Source organism: Populus euphratica, unplaced genomic scaffold (genome assembly GCF_000495115.2).
Source record: "Populus euphratica unplaced genomic scaffold, PopEup_1.0 scaffold10.1, whole genome shotgun sequence".
Lineage (NCBI taxonomy): Eukaryota > Viridiplantae > Streptophyta > Magnoliopsida > Malpighiales > Salicaceae > Populus > Populus euphratica.
The window spans coordinates 242,454-268,388 of record NW_011499856.1 but is presented as its reverse complement, the minus strand read 5'-3'; the positions used below and the strand labels follow the sequence as shown (position 1 = coordinate 268,388).

The window sequence follows — 25,935 nt, the reverse complement described above, 5'->3', positions numbered from 1 at the left end:
GAATTACCAAATAGAGCCTTAGGCCTAAAAAAAATCCCTTCTTGCTTATTTCTGTCCAAACAAACATGGTCTAAGAGTGAAATTACCGTATGACTTATCTCCCAGGTGATGTTTTCCCAACAAAAATAAACAGGATGGTTGATAGAGTGTCACAATAACTTATCAAACTTGACCAAACATGGAAATTTTCAGGTTTGATTCTAAATTTTTTACTTAAAAATAAAATAAAATAATAGATTTTGACTAAATTAGATCATGACAATTAAATTATAAATTAACTCAGGTTTTTAATTAGATTTTTCTGTTTAATATTATTTTCAACTTAAACCAATTCAAATTTTATATCAGCTTCAATCCCTTATTAATTCTCTGGAAATGATGCACATTCCATGATAGGATAGGATAGGGTGTTACTACACATTAAGAAATAATATTTATGCTTGAGAATATGCAGAAAGTTGAATAGGAAAAGGTTTAATTAACAGAATATAACTGTGATTTCTTGGCTGGCATATCAAGAATTTATTTAGATAGTGATTTCTTGGCTGGCATATCAAGAATTTAGATGATCAAATAAATATTTCTATATAATATAATTAACAGAAAGTTGAATAATGAAATTACCATATTTTAAAAAAATGCACGAAACAACAAGAAATGGGGGATGTTAGGCAGAATAATATATAAGGGTGAGTGTTGAATTTGAAATAAGAGGAATGTAATTTTTATTTTAATTAATGTAGGTGTTCGAGTTGTTTTAATTAATTTTATAAATTTTTAATAATTTTAAAATTTAAATTAATAATTTTTAAAATTTAATCTGTTAAACTATATTATAAAAATTACTAATTTTTTTTTTTTTTTTGATTTACGTGGGGTGTCCGGGCCAACTTGCCCGCACCACGACTAATCTCCATGGCCCACTGAATATCCTGTAAATTTAGTAGGCATGTAAGGCACCACGGAGATGACAGACATGCACGCTAGAACTTGAATTCAGGTGCAATGAAAGGAGATAAGTCCCTTCCACCGCTAGGCCAAGCCGTAGTTTGTTATTTTCTCATGTTCTGGCTGGCGACTTTATAAAGAAGCGAGGAAGTACCATGAAGGTGTTAGTGTCACGGGCTTGAAGAAATAGGAGCATGGTCTTTGGAAATCTTATAGCCCATTGGTGAGGCTAGAATACACATACAGTACACGAAGGCAGATGGATACGTACAAAGAAAGTGTAGGAAGTACGAATACTTCAAAAGTATCCGTTAAAAACAACATACTTCAAAAGTCAATTCCTTCATGAAACACTATAAACTAAGAAGCTGTTTGGCTCTGCAGCTATAACTCCGTTTTATTTAAAACATAGTTATAGCTATTTAATTAAATTATATAGAAATATATATATATATATATATATATATTATTTATTATATTTTTTTTATTAGAAATACAGTATTTAAAAAGTAAAATTTTTTTATTTATTTTTATTGTTCACATAAATTGCATTATTCAATAAATAATGTAATTAATATGAGCAATTACATAGTAGTGCATTATACGCAATGTATAGACATATTTTTTTTGTGTATTAATTTTTATAATATTTTTTTTTAAGAGTGAATTTTATATATAATAATATTTTATTTAAATTTATTACATGCTAAAAAATTATAAAATTTATAATTCATGTCGGATGTATTTCGTATATAATGAAATTATAAAAGATTTTATGAGATAATAAAAAATATTTTATATAAAATATGATTTATTTTATGATATAATAATAATAGTTAAATTTATAATATTTAAATTAAAAATTATCAATATTAATATATTTTTTAAATTATTTTATAATTTTAATTTTAAAAGTATTTTTGACTAAATACATTAAATTATTTTTTATTTAATTTTAATTTTAATCACAGTTTTAATTAAATATCTATTTTTTGAAACTAATTTTAATTAAAAATATTTTTTATAAAATATTTTTTATAAAATTATAACTACAATAGTTATTATAATATCAAATACTTGAGTGTGTTCTGTGGGAGCTTTTTTTAGGTAGAATCCATGTAAAAAAACAACGAAAAACATATAAAATTTGTCTTAAACTGCGATGTTTTGTGTATTAAATGAGTTGTATATAAAAAAACCATCAGACTCTGCAGTATCGTACTCATAAACATAACCTAAATATAATTACTGTTGGCTAAACAATAAAAGAAAGTACATTTACAATAAATTTCACAAGTGATGCATCAAAATTTGCTTCTATCATGCTGCAGCGGCCCCTGTGGTTGCCTGAAAAGAACTTGAAAATGGACTGTAAGGTGCTTCAATGGGCTTCAAGAAATCATGCTTTAAAATGTCATTGGTCTTCATAACTTTTAAGCTGACTGATATTTTTGGGAACATGGTTGCAACCTACGGGGCTACCTGCGTTTCCCATCTGAAAAGCCGATAAAATGATTTTTTAAATGAAAAGAACAGGGCGACTGCGTTACAAGACAAGCCCTTTCTCCTAGAAAGCAATTCCCTAGGGCCCATTTAAATGGCTAGATTGATTGATTTGAAGGAAAAGACAATGCTCTGTGCATGTACTATGGGTTAAAAAAGATGATGCATCTGCAAGATTTCTTTTCAAGTGGCAAATGCATACAAATATTCCAATTCCAGACAAGATCTTACGTGAATGCTCAGCACTTTTTGTCAATACAACACTGTTTTAATGTAGCAATCTTGTCTTAATCTTGCATACCAATGGAAATTGTAAATTACTCTTGAAAGACATGAATACATTTCTCAAAAGACTACTTATACATACGAGGAAGGGCAAGCGGGTGCTATTTAGATTTAGCTACCTCAGCTTTACAAGGCCACTTCTCCTCCAAACATCACTACAATACCCTCTCTTTTTTTTGCCTCTTAATCTGTTCTTATAGGAAGCATATAATATAAATATACAAATTTCCACCAACCAACCAGGCTTAATTGCAGTTAAAACTTTAGACCTTGTTCTTATAGGAAGCATATAATATAAATAATATAAATATACAAATTTCCATCAACCAACCAGGCTTAATTGTAGTTAAAACTTTAGACCCAGAAGAGAAAATGGTAAAAAAGGTGTTGAAATCTTAAAACTGGCCTCCTTCAAAAGTCTGACCAAATTGCCAGCCAGCAGGCACCGCATTGTAGCTTGTGACAGTTCTACCATCACTGGTGGTGACTTGAAAGGATAGGCTTTGACCGTTGAGGTAGGTGTTGCTCTGCCAGTTTTGGCCCCAGTTTCTTGACATCGCTTGCCACCCTGTTTTCGAGCCTTTGATTGAAACTGAATGAACATCTCCCGCACCACCAACATTGGTGATCAGGACCAAGTTGAAGTAGGAGTGACCGTTGATGGTAAATCTAATTCCTCCCTTCTTAACACAAGGCACCCTGCCAAAATCAAGAGCATTTGCATTGGTTAATGGCAGACTGACTAAAAATTAACTCAAAGTTGTCAGCAGCAATGGAATCAATACTAACTGGCCTAACATTTGGCACTCCCTTTTCCTTTGAACTGAGACTTGACCCTGCTAATCACTAGGTGATTATTTTCTTATTCAGCTATTTGCAATGTGATTTAAATAGTCATTAAGTACAATTAAGCCATGGCCCATTTAGAAAGTTTTCTTTAAATCGGCCTCATTAAGTTTCTTTAAATATCGGTAGCTCACTTGTCTAACTAATCTACTCAAGAGTATTTGTCTCCGCGATCTGCGTTATGTTGCAAACCGTGGTTTTTGGTCTTGAAACGCGGTTTAACAAGGAGCAGGAGTGGGACTAATAAAATGTCCAAAGATACCATCACTGTTGAACAAAAAAGAAGAAATTAATTTACCTTCTAAAAGCTACAGGCACAATTCCAGCACGGTATTGAGCAATTTGCAAGAAAGCAGGCTCAGCCATGTCAAAATGTTGGAGAGGAGGATTGCACCATCCACCATTGTTGTTAGGCAGAGAAGGGTTAGGTGGGCAAAAATTTGTAGCAGTGACAGTGATGGTACCGGGGAGACACCATCTGGGGTCATCATCACATCTCATTTCATAACAAGCACCACAGCTCAAGCCATTGTTGAACAAGGCAGTGCTTAGTGCTGCAGTGCTAGTTCCATAACCCTGACTGTACAAATTTCCATATCCACATGCTCCTCCTGAAAATCCCCAAAGCCCCATAATAATTAGCAGATAGAATTATCATATTTAGCAACTTGTTTTTGTTTCTTCAAGTTCAGTTACGTATATGATCAAGGAGCACACATTAGCTACTAGCTAGATATGACTTAATCTTACCCATTGTGCCAGTTGCATCACCACCGCCATAGAAAGTGGCATGACCACCTTGCCACCCTCCATAATCAGCCAAAATGCCTTGAAGGTGTAAGCAAATGAAGAGAAGAAGACATGAAGCGAATGTTTGAGCTGCCATTGCCAATGCTAATTGTCTGACAGATGCTATAGTACTGACAAGACTAATAAGACAGAGGAGGTTGTAGAAGGGGAAGAAGTGTTTGTGTTGCTGAATTAAAGAAAGGACGTTGTGCTATTTATAAGAAAAGTAAAGAGTAGCTCACCCCCATTAGGTGGGGTTATGACAGCCGGCCTCAAACTGATATTTGGAAAATCAAGCTGCACATGCACTGGTTCTTGTGTAGGGGGTACCTACCGCAGAGATCAGTAACAGAAGTTCAGATAATATTTGATTTTTAAAGTATTTTTATTTAAAAATATATTAAATAATATATATTATTTTATTTTTTAAATTTTATTTTTAATACTAACACATCAACGTAATATTAAAAAATTAATTTAAAATATAGAAAAGTAAATTCTAAAATAAAAACAGATTTAATATCAATACCGAACACATAATTGGTGGGCCAAACCTTGCACATGCAACTCACAACCGCTTCCTACAACTTCATAAATCAATGTTGTTTCTTTGTCGCCACTAGTTTTAGGTTAGGTTTGGTGCGTGTGAACAACCGCTTCCTACAACTTCATAAATCAACGTAGTTTCTTTGTCGCCACTATTGTTTAGGTTAGGTTTGGTGCGTGTGAGTGTATTTTCTTTATGGTTTTTCATTTTTGGTGATGGATATGTAGGTAGAGGACGGTCAAGTAGGGCATATGGTGTCTTTATTTGGGACCATGGATACTTGAATTTGGCCTTAAATGTGAAGGGCTAGAGAGCGTAGGGTCTCTAAGAGAGAAAAGGATCAGTAGTATCTTTTGCACATGGAAGGAAATCTTGTTGCTTTATTAAGATTAGCAGGGAATGACATGCTTGCCAATGCATACCATACAATCGGTTCAAGTATTTTGGATAAGTAATATATGAAACATCATAATTTGATGAATTGACATCCCATATATCAATTAAGCTCTCTGAAAATGGCAGATCAACTTGAGTATCGAAACAATCTGTGAATGTATATAGTCGACAATGGTGACTGATAAAGCAATGCGTGTTTCTTGTTCATCATAAAAAAGATAAGGGTAATCTCCCACTATTAGACTTTTTATGAAATCTCAAAGTGGGCGTTTAAGAATATAAAAAGTTATCAAAATGATATTTTTTTAAAAAAATTATGAATGCAAGTACAATCACATGCAGATATGTGTTCTTAAACGAGACGATACCTGCATTTGAAGGAGAAGAAGAGAAAAGATATCAGAAAACAGAGTGTGATGTACAATAAAAACAAGAGCATGTATCTTTCGCATATCCCTTTCTATAATGTTTCTATATAATTTGAACTAATTGGTTCACAATTTGGTTTTCAACACCTCTCTTTCACCCTTTTGGTCCTAGCTAGACAAAGAGAATGGCCGTCTGCTTCCTCAGCCACCATTGTTCCTCGGCATTGTTCAATTGGATCATAAGACCAGATGGCTCATTAATGTTTATTGACAAGTGCTAGCTAAACCATGTGCCCTCACAGAGTCTTTTTCTCAAGAATTTGAGAGTTGAATAGAGGGATTTTCCACCGATATGTATACATGTTTTCAAAGTGGGCGTGGAAAACATCTAGAGCGTGAGATGTTCCAACCTTTCTTTGTATGATGGTGTTGGTCACGTGGCTGCTGGCTGCCCTGTTTTAAATAGTTTGAGACTGACATGAAAAAGAAATGGAGTTTTGTTAAATTGTTTTTTATTTAGAAAAATATTTTAATAATATTTTTTATTTTTTAAAAATTATTTTAAGATTAGCATTTGAAAACATAAAAAATATATTAATTCAAACTATTTTTTTTTAATGTTTTTAAATATTTTTAAAATATAGTGCTAAACACACCATTGATGTAGTAGAGATATGGCTTCTTTGAAATGTCGTTTACTACTATTTCCTTTTACAAACACTATTTTAGATAAAAAAATAAAATAAAAAAATCTTGAAAGTATTTGAGTCTAATCTCACTTAAATTTAACAAAATAACCAAATTTTAAATTAATTTATAAGATTATTTTAATTTTTTTTAGAATTAACTCCGAATCAAGCCTCAAATCAGTCTAAATTTAATACAAATACATGTTTGTTACAGGGAGAAAAGGAGTTAAAAATCACAAATGTAAATTAAGATGCATCTTCATGCATTCTTTCGCCATGAACAATAAAAAAGATTGCACCGTCCACACGTGAATAATGTCTCGTGTGACCTTATATAATTGTATCTGTGTCACTGTGTGTGTCTGTGTGTGTTCTATCCTCGCCAAGCTTGTCTTTATGTTCCATATTGTAAAAGTTACCTTGATGAATGCTAAGGATTAAGCATATGTAGCATGTATGGATAAGGTTTTTTTTTTTTTTTTGGTTAAATTCGTATGTTATGTGTGGATAAGGAGGAGGGCTTCTGGATTTCACTTTCTTTCTCCTTGTCGGGGGAGGAGGGAAACACAATACTATATTTTTTTTTCTTTTTCTTTTTTAAGCTATGTTTAATAGTTTTTTAAACCGTCGATTAATTTAAGAACTTAAAATATTAATTAAAATACACATAAGTTATCCGGATATCTATATTAATAATAAAAAAAAGATTCTAGTTAATTAAGGATAGCATGGTGACTTGAGACATTACCATATATTTGTGCTGGGTGGTAGAGATTCTTACTGCCCAAGACATCATTAATTGTACTTGACTAGATGATTAGTTTTTAATCGAGTTAATTGAAAAAATTAATAAATACAAATTCCAAGGATGTGAATCACCACCGAACTTCATATCAAAACAGAAGGAGATACATTGTTTGGATGCAAGGATATAAAATCAAAGGCCTACGTGCTAATATGACAATCTGATCTACTTGTTTAATTAGATGATTGCACGACTTCTCTTGTTCTTGTTCTTGAATCTATCCCCAAGCCTTGCCATGAAACATCCATTGCTGTTTGTCGGTAGTAAAATACACAAAACCAATTACACTTCTCTTCATTCTATAGGGTTATGTTCACACGTGGACTCGAACAGGATAAAGAAATGCTTCTACAGAGCATCAAATTAGATTCCCTACCAAGATGTTGTTTCCAATTTACGGATTCCTATATATGGTGTGTTCTGGTGATCCTTTTTTTTTTTTTTAATCATGGTGTGGTGAAACTATAATTTACGGTTAGATTGCGATACCAAACATAGTTGCGGTAGAAGTTTAGAAATCAAGTACTTGAGATGAGACGAATCTATAAAAAAAAAAGAAAAAAAGAAGAAGAAAATCAGAGCAAGTGCTTGCTGTTTAGCCATGGATTTTTGGCAGAACAGTTTTATACGTGGGAGTCCTCTAAATGGGAAAGTATTGAATGACATTTACTATGGTCAAATGGCACTTGACACACTTAAATATGGCAATATTGTGTGCATCTGTTCTTCGTTGCAGTCGGAGTTATGGGCTGCTTTTTATGGCCTTGAGTTAGCATATATGGAACCTTGTTTCTGGCATGGTGGAACTTGAAGCATGGCCATTAGAGCACGCACAGGAATTTAACCTGCGCCAAGATCTAGATCGTGGACAACTGGCCGATTCAACATAAACCTACTCTAAAACTTCATGTGGACTTGAAGATAGGTAACTAACATATCTCATACTAGATTTTGAACCGACGAATAACCAGATAGACAAATCAAACCAGATCGAGATAGGTAACTACGTACGAGGGCTTGGAGTTGATTCAGCTGTTCTAGCTGCCGTTCTTGATAGAGGCGTACAATTCTTTTATGCCGCTAATTTGATATTGGCGGTCCTACCATGTTAGGAGCACATGCAACTTCCGGCTTTGCGGCCACCAATGTCATATTCATGCATCTTCTCAATCTTCTTCTTCTTCTTATTTTTTCATTTATCATACATACAAAATCTCATGCATATATCATACGCAGTGGTTGAGCAAATACAAGATTCAGTGGTCATATTTTTATTTTTTTATATTAATTAAGAGCCAAAATAAACAGCTTTGCAAGTGTATAAAACTTGTCTTCAAAAACATTACTCCACCAGCCAGTGTCCCTGATTAGCTTACTTCAGGGTCTGTTGGTGAATACATCAACTTTTTGTCCTCAATGGCAGGCCTTCATTAATTATGTCTTCTACCTTCCAGGCTACATGTGGAGTTTCCACACATACAGTTTATTTTTCTTAATTATGTCTATGTTTTTGTCGCTTTACCTTCCATTGTAAAGAAATACAGATCCAGCCCTCCAAAAGCCAGTATCAGACATCGTTTGGTAGAAAAGACGGAAATAGTTAGGATAGAGAGTACATGCTTCTCTGTATTTTTTTTATTTTGAAATTACAGAAATTCATTTTAAGACTGTCTAAGAAATAGTTTCTGTTTCTGTTTTTTAAACCAAGTATGTGTTTCTTTCTTCTCTGCATCTGTTTTTTCTGTTCAGAAATAATAGCTGACAGCAACCTTATTTATTGTTTCATTGCTATGTGATGACAAGGTTCAAAGATACAGATCCAACAAGGAAATCTTGGGGGGATTTAGCTGCTTTCTTGAAGAAAGAACAATTTCTGCCATAAAAAAAGAGAGAATTTTGTATTTTCTAATATAGTTTCCTGATAAATGTAGGGTAGCTAGGAACAGGACCTGTGATTCTCAAGGCTTGACACATCATTTTCCAGGGTATGCTAATGGCGAGTTATGTCCACAAGGAAGCGTGGGAGTTTTGCAGTGTGTGTTTTTTCTTGTTGGCGAGGAGGGCAATGTGAAAAGCCCCCCTCACTAGGGTTTGTCTATTGCTAGTCCCACTCGTAGGGCAACAAGATCAAGACCTTTGAATAACTGTTCTCAGCTTGGAAAAAGTATGAGAATGGTGGTATAGCTAGATGACGAAGCCAAACCCTACCATGTGCATTCTTGTTGGAAATTTTGAGAGAGATGAGGTGAACTTCTATCATGATGGTTCTTAATGTGCTTTGATATACCATTTACGGAATTTTTTCTCAATGATGCAGCCCACATTGGCTGGGAACGGTTACTCCAATGTCAGCTTCTTAAATTATTATTGGATTGAATTTGTGAGATTTTTACATGTTTAGTTCAAGACCTGTATGAACTTGGCTTGTCGGTCAAGTTATAGGTCATCAATAATAATTTAGTTGACTTGAAAAAATTATAGAAAACAACTTTGTAACGATTTTTTTTAATAAAAAATTTAAGTTTAAGCTAACCCGTGTCAATCTCGGTAAGGTTTACTAACCATAGTTCAACTTTCATGCATTTTATGTCGGTGCGATGGCTTTCGTTTTCTCGAGTTGTGAAGGAAGAACGGGGAGATTACAGGGCTGAAACCCAAAATTCAGGATTTCATTATTTTCTGTAAATTCAAGTTTGTTTATTGTTTCTAAAATATTTACTATGATTAGCAACAAGACTTCATAGTTTTATATCATGATTATAAAGAAAAACATTCCCCCACATGATAAGAGTGTTTCTAAAAAGAAGAGATTATTAGTAATCAATATTGAATTTTAGATAAAAAAATAAAATTGAAATCTCTTACTTGAATCAAGAATACGAAATAATATTAAAACTTGAATTATGTTACAGATTTTTAAGAATACTTGGATTTAATTAAACATCATTCTCTACTAAATAAAATTTAAAATACAAAAATTTGTTGGTATCAAATGTAACTTTTTAAAGCTAGCAAAAACATATTGCAGTTTATTCAAAATTTTACAAAGATTTTCATTCAAATATCCAATATCTTACAACATGTAGTTTTCATTTGATTGCTATTTTAAGAAAGCGCGAACCAGAACAGGTGATGAGAAAAAAAAAAAAAAACTAGTAATAAATAAATAGAACAAACTTTATTTGTGGTCTCCAAAAATTCCAAAAGAATATAGTGTGACATGAATGGTCAATGTTTTTTATTTTCAGTTCCTATTCTGAAGTGCAAGAGATAATATAGTTTCCAATCCACCTACCATCTTCTGTTCAAACCTGGCATTCGATGGTTATTGCATGAATTGAATTTTCTCACATATTCAGCAAAGGCTCGGATAGTACTCGGATGATACCTTAAAGGCAGTGATGTCTGTGATAACCTGCTCAGAATCTGCTCGAGTTTCAACTTCTTTCAAGTCAGTGTTGCAACCCCAAAGCCGAATTGTAAGTCTCCTACACTTCGGCGATGATTGTTGCAAATAGGTTCTGAACCAGTTGATTACATCACTCTTGTGGATGCTTTTAAGATTTTCTGCTTCTTTCAGTGAGGAGTCGAACATATACCTGAAAATCAAAACCCAAGTAGGGTTACTATCAGCAAAATGCCACATTCACACAACAAGAAGCAAACATTAGATGCTTTAAATTCAGTTAAGAATCATGGCTCCACAGTCCTGATCATCCAATAGAATCAGGGGCTCAGTGATGCTCAAATGTCTGCTTGCAGTGCATTAAAACGGGTTAGGGGATCTCATTTGATTCAAGTGGTTTTAATTGAATTAAAAATTACCACCCATGTCAGAGTAAAGTATATAGATAGCAGTACCTTTTATCGGTTATTTGATTCCACAGCCGATTGGTTTCATACTGGAGGGAATGATCTTTCTCCAGTAGCTTAGCCATTAACCCACTTCTGTAGTTCTCAAAGGATGCATCATCAAGTCCTTCCTGCTCACCAACATATCAGAACCAAATTTGTTTGTGCAGAAAAAGAAAAGAAAGAAAAAAACAAGCATTTTAAAAGTGCCATATATCATTGTTGAAAGCCCCTTGATGCTTTAACACAGTTGACATTTATACAAGTTAAAATCCAGTTAAATGAGAAAATTTATGGTAAATACTTTTGAGGGGGAAGAATAATTAAAAGAGCTGTCCATGAGAGAACAAAGGCACATAAAGAACAAGCATGCCATATAAGAACCAGGATGGCACCTCAGAAGCATGAAGCTAATCAACGGAGAATGATTGTTCTAACAAGAAAAAATTAAACAATTCATATTCACAATATCTACTGCATCATGTAAGAACCAGGATGGCACCTCAGAAGCATTAAGCTAATCAACGCAAAATGATTGTTCTAACAAGAAAAAATTAAAAAATTCATATTCACAATATCTACTGCATCAACTGAATGCCCAAACCATCTAACTTGGGAGCCCCAAAAGATGCAATTTCCCCTGAGCCATCCAAGTAAATAATTTCAATTGAGCAAATGGTCCTTGTAGTGGACAAGGACAAGCTTCTTAAGACAATAACTATAATGTACAATCAAACAGAGCAAAAATATATGAAACTAGCAGTATACGAGAACATGGAACTTGGATGCTTACTAACAACTCTTCAAGCCCATTTATGAAATTTTCAATCCTTCCTAGCAAGTAAACTGGGTTGTACTTGGAAGATTGGACTATGAAACAAAACCCATTAATACGATAGGTCACACGCGGGCTACATTCAACAACATAGCCAAGCTGCTCTTTTGTCCTGTATTTCAAAATAGATAGAAAACTTTCAGTAGGAAAAGAGAATAAAGAATCGAGTAAATATAAATCCTACGTAAAATTTGGTTTTCTTTTTAAAGGGTGGGCATAACAATCTGGATATCTCTAAATCATTCTCTATGCCCATCCAATAGTATATGTAGACAACTGCACCTTTGTTTACACGGACCCAAGAGAACAGCAAAAACTCACACACAAGTAAATTTCTGGGACACAAGTCTCATTAGCATGACTCACCATCATTTTCTTGCTTCCCCCCAAAATGTAAGCATATTTCCCAGTCCACTTAATACAAAAAACCAATAACCAAAAAAACAGAAAAAACCTCCAAAAAATAACCTTAGCTGATTAAAAAGTGGTTCTTCCACAATTTCATCAAAAAGATCTGCCAAGGCCTTCAATTTTATTGAGTCCAACCCCACTTCTGGCTCAATTTGGAAATAAAGCTGTAGTGGAGAACAAAAAGGAGAAAGCATGTAATGGATCATATCAGGAAAAGGAAAATTGTTAAATTAGTAAATTTTCAATTACCTCGACCACAGAGTTTGTTTCTGATTTATTCTTCACATTGACATCTCTCACAAGATTGGCACTAGATGGAAGACATATTACATGCTCCTCATGCCTCATATTGACTGGAAGTGGTTGTACAGACAAGTTATTTCTAATTATATTTGATAAGTTGATTGCTTCTTCTTGTAACAAATTGCCATGGCAAAGGGCCTCGATATAGAGCTGTACAATATGCAGACACATTTAAATTTAGAGACCTGTACAGTATGCAAGGCATGGCATGCCAAAATGAACAAATACCAATCTTGAAGAAAAAGACGACCTTTTAACATGCCATGAGTTAAGCATACCTGTGAACGAAGATCAGGAATAAATGCATTTAAATCAGCAAGAGACAGGTCATTTAGAACACACTGCTTCTCCTCGACATCATAGAAGCTCTTACACAGAACTTGAAGCCTTAAGTATGATGAATGACTTAGAGGCTTCATATTAGCATTTTTTAAATTTCGCTTCAAATCCTCTTTAATAACCTGTCATGCTCAGAAACCAGCAAAGAAACTTTACTCTATCTCCAAATAAGTGCAGCGCATTAGAGCAGGCATTTGGTTGAAAAATTAAAAACACATTGGGATATCTATTGACACCAAACACCAGAGTATGTGTACCTTAAAACGATCATCAGATGGCAAAAAAGATTTCGCTATCACCAAAACCTTAGATAAGAGAGCTGGGAGCTTCTCGTTAAAACCATAAACCTTTAGCTCCAGCTTGTCACTTACAAGAGATATGGATGTTTCCAACTTTGCTACACTGGCCTGCAGAGAAACAATAAAAATTTCCTGTCATATGATACGTACAATAACAGAAAACAACAAATTTACAGGGTAAAAAGTAAATGTCAGAAACAAAATGAGAACAAATAACCAGCATTATGAAAATAATGTAACAAGCTAATGCAAGGTCTAGCTCGACAAGTTATCATTTCTGTGCAATGAGATTTGAGGGCCATTTGACTAACTTTTATACCAGCAAAAACAACATAACTGGATTCAAACAACTAGGGCAACCAGTCCATGCAATAAGTTGCTACTGTAATCAAGTCTCCATTAAAAATAAGCTCCAATAGAAATAGTATCAGATCTCAATATAACACATGTATGGTTGTCCTCATAACAAATCACAAACAAGGCAAAGTCACTCATTCATTAAGTCATTGTCTCATTCAGCTGATAAATTACAAAAGTGGAGAATTCGTTCAGATAAAAGATAGGCAATGAACCTGATAAATTATCTCATTCAGCTCATCTTTGAGAAGGAGAATAAACAGTTCAGTCATGAGAAAGCTCTTCACGCTTGCATATCCCTCTTTCAGATATATGCGGAAATATGTATTTGCACGAGGTACTTTAAAAGTGCTATCAAGCTTGTACCAGAACTTCATTAATGGTTCATCAATTATACATCTTGGGAAGGATGCATTGACAGGATCATGGTCTAAGTTATCAGCACGAATTGAAAAGTCACTTGGAACAAACTCATTCTTTGAAGGCATATGTAATGAAACATCAACTTCTGGTGGATCCCTCCATATTTCTATCAAAGACGGCGGAATAGCTTCTTCAATATAAGATGATCCAAACCAAGGCTCACATTGGAGATCTGAAATAGGACGGGGAGAGAAAGAAAGGAGTAAACAGCTCAATCATTTAAGTTGAAATATAGCTTCTGGTATATTATTGCCAGAAGAAATCAAGTACATTATATTGTAATAGCCACAACTCTCATAGAAAAATTTGACATAAAATTGTGCAATAGATACTGTTCTTCTTGTAAGTTTTCCCTTCACAGATTATATCTCCATTTACAGTTCTATATTTTATATTTTACATAGGTAAAATGATAATCCCATCAAATATGGGAACACTGAAAAACTGGAATAACCATTACCTTGAGACTTCACAGATGGCTTGGACACCACATCAATCCTCATGTTTTCTGGTGTAAAGAACTGCAGTAAACGTTTTATAGCTTTCTCATCCCAAATCTTGTACACATAGTCACAATATATAACATTTTCTGCTGGGAAAACAAGCAAATTTTCTGCAATAGAAAATTGCCAATTTTAGTTTGTTAAAATAGAAGATCGTTATCATAAAGATGCTCAAAATGATATTGAATTGTCTGGGAAAGACATGACAGGAAGGAAAGCTGTCACTGTTAAATGTCATCATATAGAAAATAGCAACTGGCCTGCATCATGTTGCTACTAGACATCTTGGTCATTCAAGCTTCAAAATGACCATGAAAGGGTACATGTTAAACCATGAAACCAAGGATACATAAGAAATTATAGACAGTTCTGTCTGAACTATTCACCACCTTGCATAAACAATCAGGTAAGGTCAAGTAACTAGCAGTATGAGAATTGTCCCCACAATTCTCCATTAAAGAATTGATTGGTGCAATGGAAAAAAGTTGCAAAAATATAGAACTTCTAATCAAAAAAAGAATCTCAATTTCAACAGAAGAAAGTTAATGATTTATTTGCTCGTCAAAGGGCATACACTGCAATAATTGCAGGAACCTCTACCAAATTTTTTAAACAACAAATTACAAGTAGAACTAGTACCAGTTGTGCACACCACAAAAAGATAGATGCAAGCAAGACTCAACAAAGACAAACCTGCAAGTTCTGCAGCATAATCATCCTGAGGTTGCTCTTCTGCAAATCTAAATTCCATGTTTCCAATATCCTGTAGTTCCTTAAATATCCATTGTTGAGGCGGAACTTCTCGTAACAGCTTAAGGTATTGATAAACAAAGCCAATGATGTCAAAAATCTGCAAATAAAGATCATTGTAATCAGTGACAACAGCTGAAAGGGCATGATTTTCTTCATAAAAAAAATGAGCAATAAATTCAAACAACTTGTAACGCTTGAATGACTAAAATATTATGGTCTAGGCAAGTGGACATGCTCCACATTAAAAGCAGCTCCTCGAGATCCTCTAAAAATGAGGACTATAGCACTGCAGAGCAGAAAAATAAAAATCTTCAAGATATACAAGACAAGACAGACAAAACCTTTTCCAAGCCATCGTCAGTCAAGTGAATGGACATGCCAAAGATGTAAGCTAAAGAAGATCGATGCATTCCTTCATCCCCAACTCCAGCAGACAAGGAAGTTGCCAATCCTCTTGCTTTGAGAAATGAATGCAAGCTTCCTTTTCCCTCTGCAAAGTGTACACATGTGCTTGAAATTACAAATTTAGATAAAAGAGAGAGGCCAACCACACAACAGCTTACACAGAACAAGAGAATATCCTCGCAAACCATTCATGAATGGCATGCTTAATATCAAGGGGCAACTAGAAACATGAAAAGTGAACTGAGAACAGAGATCATTGCAAGATGCTACATACACAAAAGTAAGACAAAAGGTTTCACGCATTTTGTATGACATCAGTAATTGTTTATTTAAATTTGTGCATTTGCAGAATTCTAGCGCTGAGCTAGAGAATAGTGAAATCTAGAAATGATTTTCTCACCAATGCTCTAATGTAGCGTTTCGTTCAGAAAATCCCATTTTCTATCATGAACATGTGAGCATACACAGTCACTTATGCATGCAGCAGAAAACACAAAGAGTTTGATTATTGAAAGGTTACAATGAAATTTAAGATGTCAAGTGTATATCTTACCATGCCCAAGCAGATGGGCTAAATAATCTTCAGATTTCTTCAGATACTCTTGGTGAAGACAAGGTAGTGTCCATGTTAAATCGAGGATGTTCACATCTTTTACAGCCTCTAACCTATAAAGCAAACCAGCTTTCCATATAGGGCCTTCCACCTGAAATTTTGGCTTTGTCTGAGGACCTTTTCTGACTTTAGCAAACAATTCAGTAACCCAGCTCTCAAGTACATCCAGAGGTTCTGCATCATTTTTTAGAATTAACATCAAAAGACAAATGTGTTGTGTGTGTAAGATCACTTTTCAAATTAGATTCCAACTGGAACAATTTGCACATTTGTAAAATGTGGAATTGACCCTCTATTGGAACATTTCATTTACAAAAAATTATGTCCATTAGAAGAACCACTTCCACCCAAACCTTTTAAAATAAACAGAAAAATTTGGAAGTAACTGTGCCCCTATATTGGCAAATTGTGCAGTCAAAGATCTACATCCACTAAAAACACATACACATGCAAGAGGCTCAATAACCAATTTGTTTTGGAGAAAAAGTAAGGAAGCTTCAACACAAGTGCCAATGAGTGTTGAAGGAGTATTTTAGAAAAGAAAAGGAAGTATTGATACTAGATGAGGAAAGGAAAGTTGGTATGCAAACTTCCATCTAGAAGTTGTGAAGATATATATATATATATATATGCTACTGACTGGAAGTAAGCTTTTCCCTAAATTCATTTTCAGGACTGCGTAGCTCTTTCCATCACTATAGTCCAAGCTAAAAGTAATCCTCAATTTTTAACTCTCCACTCATGACCATTGCCACCTCTACTACAACAGAATGGAGAGCCCTGACCTAATCATGCTCCCTCCCCCTACCAACATCAGTGCCATTCTAATACTGGGGTATCTCCATTTCCACAGGATCCAATATAATCATTCACAAAGGACATCTGGACCATCTCATTCCATGGAATCCAGAAACAATAACCCATAAGGAAAAAAAAGAAAAAAACTTCTACAAGCAGCTATTAAGTGAAATCCAGAAACAATAACCCATAAGGGAAAAAAAAAAAACTTCTACAAGCAGCTATTAAGTGAATATATGTCCTGCTAACTGGCTTTCCTCAAATCATGTTTATTAAGAGAGAAAAACCTCATACAAGTTCTCTCATCCAAGCACATATTAAACAGTACATCACATAGAATAAGAATCCCTAAAGGAAACCTTACCTCCTCCAATGACAACCAGCTTCATTAGCCCACCATGGTAGTAATCTCTATATAATTTTAATATGTGCTCCCTCAAATTTATCCCTTTCTCCATGGCATCAACAAGGCTCTTCTTATTGCCTTCCACGAAACAAAAGGAAAGCACTCAGTTTCACCCATACACATTTGCATACCCGAAAAAGACACATAACAGAGACAAGCTTACCCCAGGAAAATCTGTTAAATGGATGACCAGGTCCAGATGTATGGCATTGCAGCTGTTGAAGGCGGCAAGCATCGCTTTGCAAAACCTGGTTAAATTCTAGATCCATGCAATTCAAATATACATAATTTAACAACAAGAAATATGCCAACAGCTCAAATAATAACATAGAAATTGTGGGTATTGAAGACTTTGGAAAGGAAATCCAAGGAATGGACTCAGAAGAGGGGCACACACCTGAATCAACAGCAAGTACCTCTCTTTCCATAGCTTCAGATTTCATGAGGGGTGAAACAAAAAACTGAGAAAATCTGTTAAAGCAATGAGACCAACATTAAAATCTAGAATATCTCCTACTATTGAAAGACATTCTGGCACAAATATCTATCCATTCAGAAATATGTGTTTACCTTCTCAAAGCACCCTTAAGAAATTCACGTTTGACTTCAAAATGGTAGCAGGTATGCTCAGCTTCAGTATATGCATTTGATGAGCCTCCGTGCTTGGACAAGTAACTATCATACTAGAAAAGGAAAAGGTCAAACTGCAAGGCCAATCTACTCTTAACTTGATAGCTCTGAATGTTGAGCGACAATAAAAACATTCATATATCTTGTAAAAAGCAACTATTCCAATGTTCAAAAGAAAAGAAATAACAAATATAATGGAACAGGCTTCTGTGTATGCATACAAGGCTAATTTTGCGTTCTGATTACCCTCAAGTAATATATATTGCCCAAAAGGTCATTGCTTTTCAGAAGCCAAGACACTCATGACCATGGATGACTCTTAACTGAATAAGGAAAACTTGTTCAGAATTTCTGTTGTGTGACGCTTCATTTATCCTTGCAGTCGATGAAAATTTAAAGTGAAAAAAAAGGTACTGCTTAAACCCCTAGTAACCACATCTATGATGGAGTTGTCGTCGTAAGGATAAGTCACATATCCTGTTAGCTAAAAGCATCTAAATACATGAAGGAGTGAATTGAATTTGAATGGACTCAAAGCAACCTCTCCAGTTTCTTTCCTCGTTATTTTTCCATATTCTGCAAGCAGTGCTTAATGAAAAGAACATGCCCGAGAACAAACCTCATTCTCATCCGGAAACTCTTCACTCCCCATGAAAAGCATGTGTTCTGCAAAATATTGAAGTTGTAGTAAGAACCTACACGTCAAAGTTTACTATAACATGCTACAAACAGGTTAAGCAATTAATCAAACCTAGAAAATGAGCAAGACCCTGGGCTTCAGCAGGATCAGAAAAGCTCCCCATTGCTACACACATTGCTGCCGCTGCCTGCAGAAAAAATAAAAAGCCACAAAATTTCCCATCATCAAATTCAAGACTTTCTTTTTACCATATTCATAATGAGTGAAAAAAAAATCATGAATAAATAACAATAAAAATGAAATTTCAACTATATATAATAAATCAATTAAGAAATCCTACAAAACCTAAAAAAATAAAAATGAAATTTCAACTATCCAGCCTCGTATAAACAGTTCGTCAACTATATATAATATATCAATTAAGAAATCCTACAAAACCTAAAACTCACTCACGGTAGTCCCAACAGATTCTATTCGAAGATTTATGAATAATAACTAACCTTCTTAGTCTGCGAAGAAGCATCTCCCTTTCCTTTCTCTTCCTCACCTTCACTATTTTCCTCCTCCTCCTCCTCCTCCCCCTCCCCCTCCTCCTCCCCCTCCTCTCCGTCTTCTTCTTCTTCGTCGTCATCGTCATCGTCTTCCTCTTCTCCAACATCGTTTTCACTATATTCTACTGTTCCAGATTTATCTGGAACTCCATCTGGATAAATCTCCGGATCGTGAACGAGCAAAGCACAGAGTCCGTTCTCTAGTTCAATCACTCTATACAGTCTCTTATCATTCGGTGACTTTATTACGACGTCGTCTGACCTTGAAACGCAAAGCGCCACCATTGTTCCTCTCTCTTTCTTTCTTTGAGTTTGAGGAGAAAAGGTAATTCCAAGAGAGAGAGGCTTTTGAAAGGAAGGGCTCCCTATCTTGCACACACCGAAGGCTGCAGCGATCTTAAACATGGAAGGCGATGGTTGGTTCTCAATGTATTCCTCAAACAAGTATTTTCCTCAATTGTATCCCTACTTATTACTATTTTTCAAGTAATATTCTTGTTTGAAATCAATTTTAGGGATAACAATTTGATTGGAGGCCACCGGTTGTATTTGGGAGAGTTTCTACTTTTTATTTTTTGAGTTTTTTTAAAATATTTTTAGTTTGGAAAAAATATTAAATTGATGATTTTTTTAGTGTTTTATAATAATTTTAATATATTGATATAAAAAATTATAAAATTATAAAAAATTTATTTTAATATATTTTAAAGCAAAAATCTATTTTAAAAATATCTTATACCACAATTTCAAACACATATTTAATCTGAAAAAAAATATTTAGGAGCATCCAACATCACAGTTTGCCATAAAAACAACCTTTTAGTTTTCACTAGTTAATAATTAGATGATACTATTCTAATTCTATGATATATAATATTTATTATGTGTAAATATATTATAAAGTATAATCTAAATTAAAAAATCAGAATTGTCTTCTATATAATAAAGTTCGAATATGAAAATGTTAATTCACGTAACTTTAATTATTACATATATGATTTATCGTTATAAATCAAATTATGTAAAAATAATTTATTTAGAGCATTGAATCTAGAATTCAACATGGTTTAAAGTGGATATAACTATAAGATAGGCAAAAATCTAAACGAGCTAATGAATTTGATGCTTTAATATACTATAACAAATTATTTATTAAAATACATTAATTTCTCTTGATGAAAACATCATTTTATTTCCTAAATTATGTATTTTAGTCATAAGATATTATAACATAACGAGGACAGACCTAATTGAGGAACTTCGATATATTAGAAAATCAATTATAAAGTCTTAGTTTTGGGATGTAATTAAGAATTATCGGATAGTTGGAGGACTAATTTAAGTTTATCATTAAGGAAACCTCACGCAAAGAATACTGGTCTCCTAGACGGTCCTTCCCATCTATCGTAATCATACGCGGCGGTACTCACACTATCGAGTCAACTAACAAATGATAATTCGCCACGTATGAAACTAAAAACATTGTGTTTTGTCCCAGCTATCTCTTGATTTATTTTTAATTAGGGAAAAGAATCTATGATGTAAGCTTTTAATTCAGCGTTTAAACCAAATACAAAGGTAGCGCACCAAGTTTTTTTTTAAGTGTTTTTTATTTAAAAATATATTAAAATAATATATATTTTTTATTTTTTAAAATTTATTTTTGATATAACATATACAAAATAAAATAATTTTAAATAAAAAATATTTTAAAAATCAATTTTTATCAAACACCTAAACATTATTTTACTGGGATTTACTCTTTATAAATTTTTCTTGCATCAAATATAAAGATATTATGACTCCAAGCACAATCAATTCTAGAACTATTAGAAATATATATAATTATTAAATTTAAAATTCATATAATTAGTTAAAGTATTAATAAGGTATTAATAAGCTGAATTCACGTTAATAATAATAATAAAAAAAAAAAACCTCAAGAATATTAGAGATCGGCCAATGAGTTGTAGCTCAGCTGGAGCCAGTGTCCTCCCTCCCTCTTGGAGGTGTCGACTGTCGAGGTGAAGGTGCAAACACTCCTTGAACTGGAGTCTTTAACAGGCTTGAATCTTCAGTCATCATTTTTCTTCCAGACATGAGAAATTCTTAAAATCCAAGCAAACAATGGCTAACCTCAACATGATGCAGCAAAAGAAGAGGCAACGCCAATGTATGGCGAGGAGATTTGTGATTTGCAGTTTCCATTACAAGCAAGATAAAGATCATCATCATTTTAAGCAAATTTAGCAAGCAATCGAACAATCGTCTTCTGCAGACACACCAGAGCATGCATTCTACAGCTGTAGATTTTTCCATCACAGCCACGTTGGTCCAGTACTTCAACTCTGTAAGATGTTCATAGCCCAATTATACAGCAGTTCTTGAGCTCTTAATTACCCACTACAGAGGCAATGGCGATGGATAACTTTAGTTATTATCTTAAAATAAAAATAATAAATGATAGTCGAAATACATATATTTGGTTGTGTTCTTTTTTTTTTGTCTTGAAAGTTTAAAAAAATTACTTAAAAAATATTCTTAAAACATAATTGTTCTATGTTTCGATTTTTTTTCTTCCAAGAAACATGTTTGTGTTTTAAATGTTTTTTATCGAGTAATACTGATGTGGATGATATTATATGTAAAATTGAGAAAATTAAAATAAATTGGGAGTCAAAGGATGAGAAGACAATTCTTTAGTTTAGGGAATATAAAATTAAGGTTTCCTTGATAGTAACCAATTTTTTCAAATTTCAAAATACACTCTTTTAGAGTCAAGATTATCCCACCCTTCTTCTTTGCTTTTCCACTTTTTTTCCTATATATATTTTTTATTTAAAAAAAAACCCTAGAAACTCTAATTTCTTCTCAATCTCTATGTAAAAACCCTAAAAAACATGTCATCAGTGGCAGCAACCACAGGAAGAAGAAGCTTCGACCCAGATATCACTCGATGGGTAATCGAATTCATACTCCGTCAATTACAAATCCCAGTCCTCACAATCAACAAAATCCTCACCAACCGTCACGTCCCGTTGTCAAACACCAGCCCTCGTTTCAAAAAGACCCTTCTTCTCCGTCAAATCGATGCCGACATCGAAGACGGTTCGGTTTCTGAGAAAACCCTTGATGCGATTGAGATGGTCGAGCAAATTGATAGGAATGAGGGGGACTTGATAATGGATTCGATGAAGGATGCTTATTGTGCTGTGGCGGTGGAGTGTACGGTGAAATATATGCTGGGAAATTTACAGAGGGCGAGAAAGGGGAAGTTTTTGGAGGCGGTGGAGAGGGTTTGGAAGAAGAGGGTTGCTGGGTTGAAGAGAGAGGGGAAGAGTGAGTTGGTAACGGGTAAATTGATGCAATGTTCTGAGGATATGGAAGTGGCGTTGAAGGACGATGCGGTCGCTAAGAGGTGGTTGAAAATGAATACTAGGAATGAGGCTGCGGAGATGGTTAGGATTTACTTAGGGGAAGCTGTTGCGGTTAGTGGGCCGGTGTTTGTTGAGATGGTTGCGAGGATGGAGATGAGAGGGGATGGTGGTCTTCTGTGTAGGAAGAGAGGGGAGGGTGAAAATGAGGGGGTTGAAGTAAATTTAGGTGGTGGGGAGTTGAATGGGCTCGTGGAGAAAATTAGGGAGGGAGGTGGTGGTGAAAATGGGGTGGCGGGAGTTAATGTGGGTGGCGGGAGGGTTTGTGTTGATGTTGATGCTGGAGAGGGATGTTCGAGGTTGGCTGATGGAAATCTGGAGTTGGGGCCTGCTGATATGCCTGCAAAGGAAAGTAGGGAGGGAGGGGGTGGGGAAAATGGGGTAATGGAAGTCAATGTGGGTGGCGGTAGGGTTTGTATAGATGTCAATGCTGGAGAGGGATGTTCGAGGTCAGATGACGAGAATTTGGAGTTGGGTCCTGCTGATAAGCCTGCAAAGAAAAGCAGCGGTGGGTTTTTTCCCCCCGGTTTGCTAGTCATGGTTTTATGCTGTTTACCTTTTATTATTATTTGATTGGTTTGTCTTGGCTGTATTGTGTGTTATCATGGTTTGCTTGACTAGTTTTGGATGTTTGAGGAAATCTTATGACAAGGGAAGAACAAACAATCAAGTGTGTCATTTGAGCTTATTATTATTAGTAGACTTAGTTTATGACATGATTTGGGATTGTTTTGTGGGTCAAATGCGTCGTGGAAGGGTGCTCTGTTCTGTTGTGAAAGTACACCTTGTTCTTAGTTTTGTTCATTTTGGTGTTTCATTTCTGCACTTTCATGATAGTCTTGTTCTTGTTCTTTTTTTTTTTTTTGCTTTGGGTATGCGAGGGCTATAATTCCCTTATAGTTGAGAATCCAATATGTGCATACAACTGAATAAAAATCATTCTTTTTGTATGATGGTTCATGTTGTGCTGACTGACATAGTTGATGCACACGTGATAACTGTATTCATCTCTCTTCTCTGTTTTGTTTTTTCTTGTATTTCTTTTCATGCAGAAATTCAGAAGAACAATATGGTTCGGAAACACAGGCATGTTGTTCCTATCAAACGCTCTAAAGGTCCTGTCAAGATCACAAATACTGAAACTGCTGTAGGGGTCGTAGCATCTAGTTTGTATGATACTATAACTACTGATAAAGTGAATACAGTGCGAGGAAAACTCATAGCTAGCTCTATGGAGCTGCGAGCAAGGGTTAAGGATCCTCTTCCTGATACCATAAAGCAGGCTGATAATATAATGGCTGAAATGGCAGGGAACTTATCTAATCAGGGTACTTCAGCTGAAATACAAAGTGGAAAAGGTGTAGATACTGTTATTTCTGAACTGGCTAGAAAAATAATAAATCCTGATCCTCCAGGAAAAAACCAGGATGGAAAAGATGCAGGATCATCCTTCCTTTCAGCTAATCAGACTGCTGTGCCTTCAGATCAGAATCAGTTTGGCAAAGATACTGATGCATGTAATCGTTCAGCCAATCACACTGTCGAACCTTCTGCAGAAAACCTGAATCAATCAGAAGTGGATGCGGCCAATCATTTCACTAACCAAACTGCTGTACCTTCAATAAGAAATGAGAAGGGAAAAGGCGTGGATGCTCCTAATCTTTCAGCTAATCTCAGCAAAAAGGGGAACACTGGAGTAACATCCTGCAGCCATCAGAATAATGTTTCTAAACCTAGCTTAATGGAGCGGAATGCTACTGCTCGTACCTTTCAGGTATGAGTCATTTTTTTATTGAAACCAATCTGCTTGTTTATTTTTGGATGACATTGTTAAGGGGTTGCTTTTGCTCCTTTGTATAAAGTATGTATATTTTTGCAGTTTGTTGAGTATATTTTCCTGAATGGAAGGGCATATGGGTTTTTGGCTGTACAAACATCTGTTCAAATGTCTTTATATTGTCTTTAGGTGTTCTGTTTTCTATAGAATGGAAATGACAAGGCACCATGCTATTACTTGGTAAAAGGTTTATGCAGATAGAGGCTGATTTTCCATATCAAAAGTAACTAATAGGAAGTCATGTTCAGTATTTGAAAGAACATATTTATTTTCCATTTCAATTGAAATGATTTTTACGAGTTGATAATCTGATAGTTAGATTAGTTTTCAACAAAATATTACGTTAGGTGTTTTGTGTTTTATTCCAAGACCTTCAGATTCATGTTGATAAGTGAAATGTCATATTTCCTTTTGACATTTTGATACGGTTTCACAGTTGCTTTGAAGTGTTTATCTTGTTCGGTTTGTTTTGCCTTACATTTCTTTTTTCATAGTTTGCAAGCATGTTATTTTTAATTGCATCTTACCATATAATTTTCTTGTAGTGGGACGATTCAATAGATGACTCTTCTGAAGGAACAGGAGATCAGATGAATAGAATTCATTTAGATAGCCCAAAGAGAAAGGCTGTCTCACCATTGAAGAAATATGAACTGGCAAGATTTGCTAAGAGGAGAAAACCTAAGAGGTGGAGTTTGGAGGAGGAAGATGCCTTGAGGGAGGCTGTAAAGAAGTATGTAGTTTTGTTAGGCAAAGCATTAGGAAAATCAAGTTTCCTTTCGCTGTTTTTTCAGTTCTCCTATATCTAAGGGATGACTAATATTCTCTTTTTCGCTTTTTATTGTTTGATGGATTCTTGTTCTTGCTATTTTCTCCTTTTGAAGGTATGGCAAAGGAAATTGGAAGCTGATCTGGAACTCTAGACGTGATGTGTTTCAAGAGAGAACTGAGGTTCACAAGATCCATTGTCTTGTAGTGTTTATGTTTGATTGGCAATTTTTCTTTGTTTTAATGTCGGTCGTATTTTTTTTTTTCCCTTGATGATTTCTCCAGGTTGATTTGAAGGATAAGTGGAGGAACATGACAAGATATGGTTGATACTGTCAGCAAGTTAGAGTTCGCTTTCTTTTGTTTTTTGCTCAAGATAAAAGTCGAGCACCCTCGCCCCTCCTTTTAGGTTTCCTACTACTTGTCATATGCATATGGTTTTTGTAAGTATTTCCTCGTGAAGGAAATCTGTGTAGTGTGAAGTAAACTTTGACTAGTGTACTAACTTGGAAATGAAATGTGTAAGTAGTTTCTGTAAAAAACCACGGACGTGCTGGATGAAAGGTCCCTTGAAAAATATACCAGGAGGTTCTTGTCTCTCT

General features: G+C 34.7%; 3 protein-coding genes and 1 long non-coding RNA gene across 7 annotated transcripts; 2 read left to right on the top strand and 2 right to left on the bottom strand.

The window, feature by feature from the left end:
* Window positions 1-3,040: 3,040 nt before the first annotated feature.
* LOC105123208 (expansin-A8-like) lies at window positions 3,041-4,565 on the bottom strand. The gene is made up of 3 exons (XM_011022718.1): window positions 4,333-4,565; window positions 3,881-4,193; window positions 3,041-3,435 (listed from the first exon to the last, which is right to left on the bottom strand). Exons 1-3 carry the CDS (start codon window positions 4,466-4,468, stop codon window positions 3,132-3,134), a joined length of 753 nt encoding a protein of 250 aa, XP_011021020.1. The 5' UTR covers window positions 4,469-4,565; the 3' UTR covers window positions 3,041-3,131.
* Window positions 4,566-8,457: 3,892 nt separating this feature from the next.
* LOC105123207 (uncharacterized) lies at window positions 8,458-9,435 on the top strand. Its single transcript, XR_841816.1, has 2 exons — window positions 8,458-8,883; window positions 9,108-9,435. It is a non-coding gene; the product is annotated as an uncharacterized LOC105123207 (long non-coding RNA).
* An 894-nt stretch (window positions 9,436-10,329) lies between these two features.
* On the bottom strand, window positions 10,330-19,777 carry LOC105123206 (Insulinase (Peptidase family M16) family protein). 2 transcript variants are annotated; one of them, XM_011022717.1, is made up of 19 exons: window positions 19,244-19,766; window positions 18,855-18,930; window positions 18,723-18,769; window positions 18,044-18,156; window positions 17,871-17,944; window positions 17,637-17,732; window positions 17,432-17,551; window positions 16,210-16,443; window positions 15,593-15,741; window positions 15,192-15,348; window positions 14,456-14,608; window positions 13,788-14,167; window positions 13,174-13,323; window positions 12,856-13,038; window positions 12,524-12,727; window positions 12,332-12,438; window positions 11,822-11,975; window positions 11,038-11,159; window positions 10,330-10,775 (listed from the first exon to the last, which is right to left on the bottom strand). In XM_011022717.1, exons 1-19 carry the CDS (start codon window positions 19,697-19,699, stop codon window positions 10,532-10,534), a joined length of 3,219 nt encoding a protein of 1,072 aa, XP_011021019.1. In that variant the 5' UTR covers window positions 19,700-19,766; the 3' UTR covers window positions 10,330-10,531. The 2 variants fall into 2 exon arrangements, 1 of the variants encoding a protein (XP_011021019.1); XR_841815.1 differs by lacking the exons at window positions 10,330-10,775; window positions 11,038-11,159 and adding an exon at window positions 11,176-11,423 and having other exon boundaries at window positions 11,531-11,975; window positions 19,244-19,777.
* Window positions 19,778-22,094: 2,317 nt separating this feature from the next.
* On the top strand, window positions 22,095-25,935 carry LOC105123205 (uncharacterized). 3 transcript variants are annotated; one of them, XM_011022716.1, is made up of 5 exons: window positions 22,095-23,084; window positions 23,779-24,502; window positions 25,111-25,349; window positions 25,450-25,516; window positions 25,619-25,935. In XM_011022716.1, exons 1-5 carry the CDS (start codon window positions 22,195-22,197, stop codon window positions 25,661-25,663), a joined length of 1,965 nt encoding a protein of 654 aa, XP_011021018.1. In that variant the 5' UTR covers window positions 22,095-22,194; the 3' UTR covers window positions 25,664-25,935. The 3 variants fall into 3 exon arrangements, with proteins under 3 accessions (XP_011021018.1, XP_011021016.1, XP_011021017.1); XM_011022714.1 differs by having other exon boundaries at window positions 22,098-23,236; window positions 23,781-24,502; XM_011022715.1 differs by having other exon boundaries at window positions 22,103-23,236; window positions 23,781-24,502; window positions 25,111-25,298.